This window comes from Chelon labrosus (assembly GCF_963514085.1).
Source record: "Chelon labrosus genome assembly, chromosome: 14".
Classification (NCBI taxonomy): Eukaryota; Metazoa; Chordata; class Actinopteri; order Mugiliformes; family Mugilidae; genus Chelon; species Chelon labrosus.
In genome coordinates this window covers 7694249-7701371 of record NC_140347.1, presented here as the reverse complement: position 1 = coordinate 7701371, position 7123 = coordinate 7694249, and the positions used below count along the sequence as shown (strand labels likewise).

Sequence of the window (7123 nt, the reverse complement as noted above, 5' to 3'; positions counted from 1 at the left end):
GAAGGAAATAAAGTCTTGCATGGGTGGCAAAGCAGAAAAGCATCACCCGATAAAGTATATCTGTAATAAAATTAGAAATCTTTTTCCTCTACGGACCCTGTACAACAGAACAGACGCTAATACTTTAAAACAATCGGAGCTTCAGTTTTAGCTATATTCAGGCAGTATACAGAGTTTAGTTCATGTAAACTTCGTATCCTAACAACTGGAAGCATCTACAGTGTTTGTGTAAATGTGTGTGTGTGTGTCCCTGTTTGTCTTTACACGTCCTCCTCAATGTCCCGTGGACTCCGTCAGACTCCAACACATCGAAGATAAAAACTAATGCAGGAAATCAAGGTACAACAAAGGAGTGACTATTTGTCATAAATGTGAGACTGATTTGATTAAAGTTGAGTTTGTGGTTCTGAATACTGACGTCTGGACTAACGCTGACATGGTTCCTCCTCATCAACAAGAAGAAAACCTTTTATTAGAGCAACTGGACATGTTGGGTTTCCTTAAAGACGTTTCATCCAAGTTCCTTCTTGTAGTCATGGAAAAATGGCGTGGAGTTTTTATTTTTGGTGAACGTGGACAGTTTGGAGTGCGCCATCTAGTGAATACAACATAAACGCATGGTTTTGCTGGATAAACACGAAATGAATGCCATCATTGAGATTTTTGGCAATTTTCTAAATGCTAGGTGGTCCATATTAAACAGCCCAAAGGGCCGTATGTGGCCTGCGGGTCATAGTTTGCCCACCTCCGAATTAACAGCTTGTTAGAGACCTAGTAATTGTCAAAAAAAAAAGAAAGAAGATACCAACCAGTTTAACTCAAACAGCATCCTCCCTTTGCAAGTTACTATTGGGTAGTTAATAAAACTTAGTCATTTGAGCACTCTCCACCAGTCACTTAGACATGGAGAAGCTATTTGAATGTGTCCGTGAACCAGGTGATGGTACATCTAAAAATGAAGCTCAAACAACGACAATGGCAAAGTAGCTTCAGCAGGTTTTTTTGTCAGAGAAGACGGATGGTTCAAAGGAGTGGAGGAAGCCATCTATTTTTAGTCATCCCCTGCAAACTCCTCTTCCACAGATCAGCCCTGTTGAGTGACTGAGACCGGATCTCTCAAATGCCAATCTTTCTCAAGGCCTTTCTAAAAGCAGGACTGCAGAGGTGGACACCATTAATCTATCAGCTCTACTTACAACTCAGTCTTAAAGTCCTCCCCAAAAAAGTGTCACCCCCGATTCACACCTCGAGTCCGGAGTTTATGGTATAAGCTTCCATCCAGGTTAGTCTGAGCAACTACAGGTGAGTATTTGGTCGTTAACAGGTCACAGTCACATGAGTTTGAGGGTGACCCCAAACACAGATGTTCCTAATAATAGCCTGTGAGTCCGTTCACACCTTAACACTGGGGTCTCTGGCCATTAATGGGTTATTAGAGTACTGATCACTGAGAAAGGAGAGTAGGATCAAGTTCCATGTCCATGTTCCTCTGAATACCCCAACTTCCAACGTTTTGAGGGGGTGATCTTCGGACTGTGTTGTAAGAGGTTGGTAAGTGTCATCTAAACCCACCTCCACCACTTAGAGACAGGTTTTAAAGCATCTGACTTCTCCGGCTAAAGAACTGAAGAAGACACTTGGATGAAACAACTTCATGAAAACTCCAACAAGTGCAGCTGCTTTGCAACTTTCAGATATTCAGTACCACAACCTGGAGGAATAAGAATCTTCACAAACGACTGGTTCAAAAATAATTTTGTTCTTGCACTTTTTTGCAAAGATTAGGCAACTGCAGTGACCTAGTGTCATGTCTGGCTGTTTTTGATCAACAGTTCCAGGAGTGATGTTGAACATTAGAGGTAAATAATTGTCAAATATAAATGTATTTTAATAATTTATAAGTTAAGTAGGCTGGATAACCACAAGGATTCATTTATAGCGAGGTGGGAGTCTGTGTTTGTGTTGAACAAATCCAGGATCATGCAACAACGAACTGTGTCGACAGTGAGGACTTCAGAATCAAATTAAATTACTTGCATGAAACGGTGCGAGGACTGGATCTTATGTGGCTACAACTAAACATTAACCAACTAATCACAAACGTGGAAAGGTCTTCTTAGTTTCTAATAACGGTGGCGTCTTAAAATAAGGATTCATTTGAAGATTAAAGAAGCAGGAAGCAGGTAACCCTCCCCTGTGACTCAACACTCTGCATGGCAACGTATTGCTTTGAGGCTGATGACGAATTTCCACCAAACCGACAAATGAAAAACTACAAAGAGTTCTGTAGCTTTGCAGCAAAGTAGATCTTAAAGTAGTAAAAGTCACTTTTTGAGCAAAGCAATAAAGTAAACTAAAAAACAGTTGCTGTCGCCAGGATCTGTCTAACTTTCTGACAAGAGGTTTGAGTTTTCTCGATTCAATGAAAAATATTATCTCTCCATGAAAAGCTGAACTGAGCTCAATCAGCTTTTTGTGATTTAGAACTGTGCAGGTTCACAGGATAATTCCAGAGTAATTCTCCATAATTTTCAACCTCTTAAGCATCGAGGACCCAAATCTCTTTCAAATCTCCTGTAAAGAAAGACTTCAGGTTTCATCGTAATTGAGCTGAAAGTGAGGAGACGATTGTTCTCCGTGTTTTCCACTTTCCTCTGTAAAGTGCTGCTATCATGGACGTCGGAGGTGAAATTGAATTTACTGAAGGAAATGTTCTTACTTTAGAAAATAAAAGCAGCAGAAACAGGAGGCTGAAAGCGTTGACGCTTGTCATTTTGCTGAACACATCGATCGTCCAATTACAGCTTAACAAGCTTAGCCGGGTATGGACCGGCATGTCAAGCTTTAGATACCTCCACCTGATGAACGTGGGTCTGCAGTAAGATACAGAAACTGTTTGGATCTTTATCTCTATTGTTCTGGTATCAGCACTAAAACAATCAGACGATTGTCTTTGTGTGCTTTCACTTGGCAACAGCTTCAAATATGTAACTCAGCCTGTTTGTCTGGTGAGACTAGGAGGGCAGAGAGCACAGATCCAGAGACTCCAAATGATCGAGAGCAGCTATCAAATATTCAAAATCCAGACTGAAAAGTGACCTTTTAACGTCTGAGCTGCAGCGAGTAGTTAAAATCATGTGCAGTGCAGCCTCACGTGAACATGTCGGCTGCAATTAGACACTTTACAAGAGTCTGTGACTAGAAATGTGACAGGATTATTAAAAACTGATTCCTGTAATAACGGATGCAGCCTGGATGCAGGCTCGAAGACAAGTCTTCTCTTATGGGAGAAATCCCATGTTTAGTTCTGTTAGCCTCTTTCTGAAATTAAGCACTGTTAACGACTGAAAACTACATTATGTATTACGTTAAAAAGAAATCTTGACATTTGGAGGCCATCTGTGAAAGTTTCCAGTCATCCAGGTCATGCTTTATTCAAACAAAATCCACAGAAACAACTGGACTTGTTGGGTTTCAAGAAGAAAATCATCCAAGTCTTCAGTTGTAAATCACAGGTGGAGAGTTAGGGGTTTGAACTGGAACATCTGTAGGTAGCACCTACCTAAACTCACATGACTAGGATCAGTTAACAACCACTCACCGTTAATTGGAAGAAACGGTTTTGATCTTGTTTTCTTTCCTCAATGAATGGTGCTGTAAAGACCATAGACTGTATATAAATATGGACTACACGTCTCCACTTCCTCTCATTGGCCAAAATGACACTATTTTCCCGGGGATACGGGCGGAGCCATCTTACCACTTACCAGTCCAAGAGTGGAGCCATACATTTCCCGCCCACATTTCCTCTAGACTAATTTGCGTTTTCGTTCAGTTAATACTACGCTCTGCTCTACCTCCACCAGTTACAAGAAAACCTTGGATTATACACTATACTTATTTATTTAGTTTTTCCAATGCTCACGGCCTTATGGGACCGCTTCACAGCCAGTTGGCTTGGCAACTTGCAGTGATCATGATGTCACATCCTGTTTCTATAGCTAAAATGAAACTTCTCAGACACTTAAACATGCATTAGCATTATATTAAGTACCTAAAATCATAGACATGTGTAATTTAGTGTTTAATTTGACCCATCCACTAACATGGAGGGGGAGGAGCTGCAGCCAGCCACCAGGGGGAGCTCTACTTGCTTTTGCTTCACCCTTGAGGATCAGTTCCATCATCCATTTTTATACTGTCTGTGGTAATGACCCATTAATGTCCAGAGACAGTCCAGAGTTCCCTCTGATGTTCTTATTAAAACCCTGAACCCGCCACACGTCTTTAAGAAACCAAACAAGCCCAGTTGTCCTAGTTTCAGATCGTTTTCATGGGTATCTTGGCAGGTGGAGCAACACTCTATGAGTTTAATATTAAAAATTTAATGAGACACCACCAGACTGGAAGAAGTGGCCATCTCAGATTTGTATCTCTCTAACTCCGATTTAAACTCCAGTTGAGATAACACTGCCTGAGCCGAGGGGGGAACCGCTCAGAACTCGACTCTCTGAGCCTCTGAGCTGCAGTAAGTGGGGTTGACACATCATGTACGCTGGTGTGATAGTTTAACATTCCAGCTGTCTGCTCTCGTTGCAGCCGGCCACCTCACGCCCGCCCGCCGGCCCTTCCGCGATCCGCTCGGCTGCCTGTTCGTCTGCCAGCCCGACAAAGTCGCTGTTCTCCTGCCTGCTGTCGTCTCTTAGCATTCTGCTGTCATACCTTTGCACTTCTCATGCCTCTGGTGCCAGTTTCACACTAATACGTATTTATGGGAAGTCAGAGTCATATTGTAGCTACACTGAAGCAGCAGCAGCTTTTCTAATTACAATTTTACTGCAGCCTCAACAAAATACTGAATTTGAAATCAAATAACACAAGGTTTATGACTTTTGACATCTCTACAGGGAAAGTAATAGACGCATAAACACTTAAAGACAATACTTCATCTACTGCCGTCGTGGATAAAGAGATGACTTTGTGTAGCAGCTGTTAACAAAAAAGCTAGCTTGGAACGTCGGTAGCTGTAGTGTGTTCAGGTGCTCTCCGGAATAGCTGGCATTTTAAACGGGCCTTACAAAGTTTGATTATGATTTAAATAGCTTGTTATTCATTTTTGTCCATGTTTTCTTGATGTCACTAGAAGAAACAGTGAGGAACTAATGACAGGAATGTGAATCGCATTTCCTGATGCAAATGTGTATAAACACTGGCACGCAGTGATACAAAAGTGCACCGGGTAACCTTTGAAGGTTCTGGAGCTCCAGAGAAAACACTGAACACACCATAACCATAGTTTTTTTGAAAATGAATTGGCCTCATGATGGAGAACCCCACAGAACGAGACTAGTAGCAATGAGTCGACCAGAGATCATCATTGGCGACGACCAATGGGAGCGACAAAAACACCGTCCCTAACTTTACGTCCTACCCCATCGCGAGCGTCGTATCTCTGGCTGGATTTTCTTTTCAAACTTTTCAAGTTCCGTCCATAAGCTAGCAGTAATTTCATCTTCTCGCATTTGGCCTGTTACCGAAGAGGGTTACCGAGGCAACCGGAGCCTGGAACACCCGCTAGTGAAGCAACTGTTGAGGCTACAAAGCAACGGGCGACGAGCGAACGGCTTTGTGTTTTTTGGACAGGGCTGAACATTGGTGCATGGATGCAGCTAAAAGCTAAGCTACAGATACTTGATGTTAAGCTGGCTCATATAAAAAAACAAAACAAAGAATGAGCTTAAATGAATGCAAAGAAGTTAAACTGCAGCCTAGATCGAGCTAACAAGATAAGTCAATAATACTTCCTAATGATTTGTACATGCAAAACAGCGTTTAAAGCCTAAATCTTTGACTATTGTAACATCTTCATGTTGACTGGGATGAAATCCTTATTGCCAAAAATACAGCAGCCGTGTCTCAGAGTCACAGGAGAGGAGGGCAACGCTCGCCTTTTCTCTGCTTTTATAAAATCACGTCCTGCTTTATTTATTCGCCTGGCGACAAATTGGATTCTGAAAAATATATCTTTTGGTCGTCTTCCGCCGGACAAACATACACACGACGATGTGAGTCGCTGCAGACGAAAAAAAAAAAAAGCCTGCAGCATTTCCTAATGGCAGGAGAAAGCATTCGCTGACATGTGGGTCAGGAAACGAGAAGAGAGAAGATGGCCGAAAGGAAAAAGCAGATGATTTATAAGAGGCTCTTACCGTAAAGGGGGGTTTGCTTTTTCCAGGAGATAACTGGAGCGAGACCGATAGTTCAGACATTGTTTTCACAGGAAAGACACCAAAATCCCCCCGCCCCGCCCTGCCCCCCACAAATAAACTCCCAGTAATCTCCCAGTAAACCCAGGGCCTCGTTGCCAGTTCGGGTCCAGGAGGTTGAATGAGCTCATTATCGTCACTTCTGCTATTCCTGAGCCGTGCTTCTCGCCCGTTTTCCTCGAGTTACTGTACAAAGGAGAAAGAAATTTGCAGCAGAAACCCTTCATTTGAAATACGACGTCCAGATCTTTCCCATCCCCCGTCATCTACGTACTATACAACTCCAGGAAATACTGTTTTCGCTTGTACGTGGCACCTTAATGGTTCATTCTCCTCCCTGCTCTGCGCTGGATTGTTTAAAGACGTTAATTTACAGCTTCTGGAATTGGCACTTGACAAATACCTAAATAAATAAATATATAGATCAGTAGCTCGTTGGGATACCCTCCGGTCTGCGCTAGCGTCCTTTTCTCGCCCCTGTCTGAGTTCAAGAGAATCCGACGTCCTCGTCATCAGCGGCAGAAGAAGTCGTCGTTCGTGGCGCGTTTTGTTGCTGCCTCCATTGTGTCTACAGGTAAGTCAGTCAGGTGTGTTGGCGCGTGTTAAGATGTTGGTTTGCTTCATAGCTGTGGACGTGTGGTCTAGTCCAGCGAGAGCAGCGGCTGCAGGTTGTCCTCTTCGCTCTTGACTTTGTCCGGTCGCTTCAGGACGCCGGGCTCCACCACAGACTGGGACCTGAAGGGGAACAGAAGGCGGCAAGATCAGACCTTTGACCTCAGAGGAGAGGTTCCTAGTGTTCATCCTGACCGGGTGCAGCTTTACTGATGCTTTTATATGGTCTCGTTGGATCGAAGCTG

General features: G+C 43.1%; 1 protein-coding gene across 2 annotated transcripts in view; it reads right to left on the bottom strand.

Annotated features, from left to right (window-relative positions):
• Positions 1–6259: 6259 nt before the first annotated feature.
• The window catches only part of clvs2 (clavesin 2), a 38697-nt gene continuing 37833 nt past the window's right edge, over positions 6260–7123 (bottom strand). The window contains exons 5-6 of one of the 2 annotated variants that reach the window (XR_014699458.1): positions 6541–7001; positions 6260–6452 (exon numbers count right to left, since the gene is read on the bottom strand). Coding sequence is in view for 1 of the 2 variants with exons in the window: in XM_084560730.1 (XP_084416856.1) it covers positions 6908–7001 (94 nt within the window). In the remaining variant the exon portion in view is untranslated. Of the gene's footprint in view, positions 7002–7123 lie in introns of both variants that reach the window. The other variant, XM_084560730.1, reaches the window with a different exon arrangement.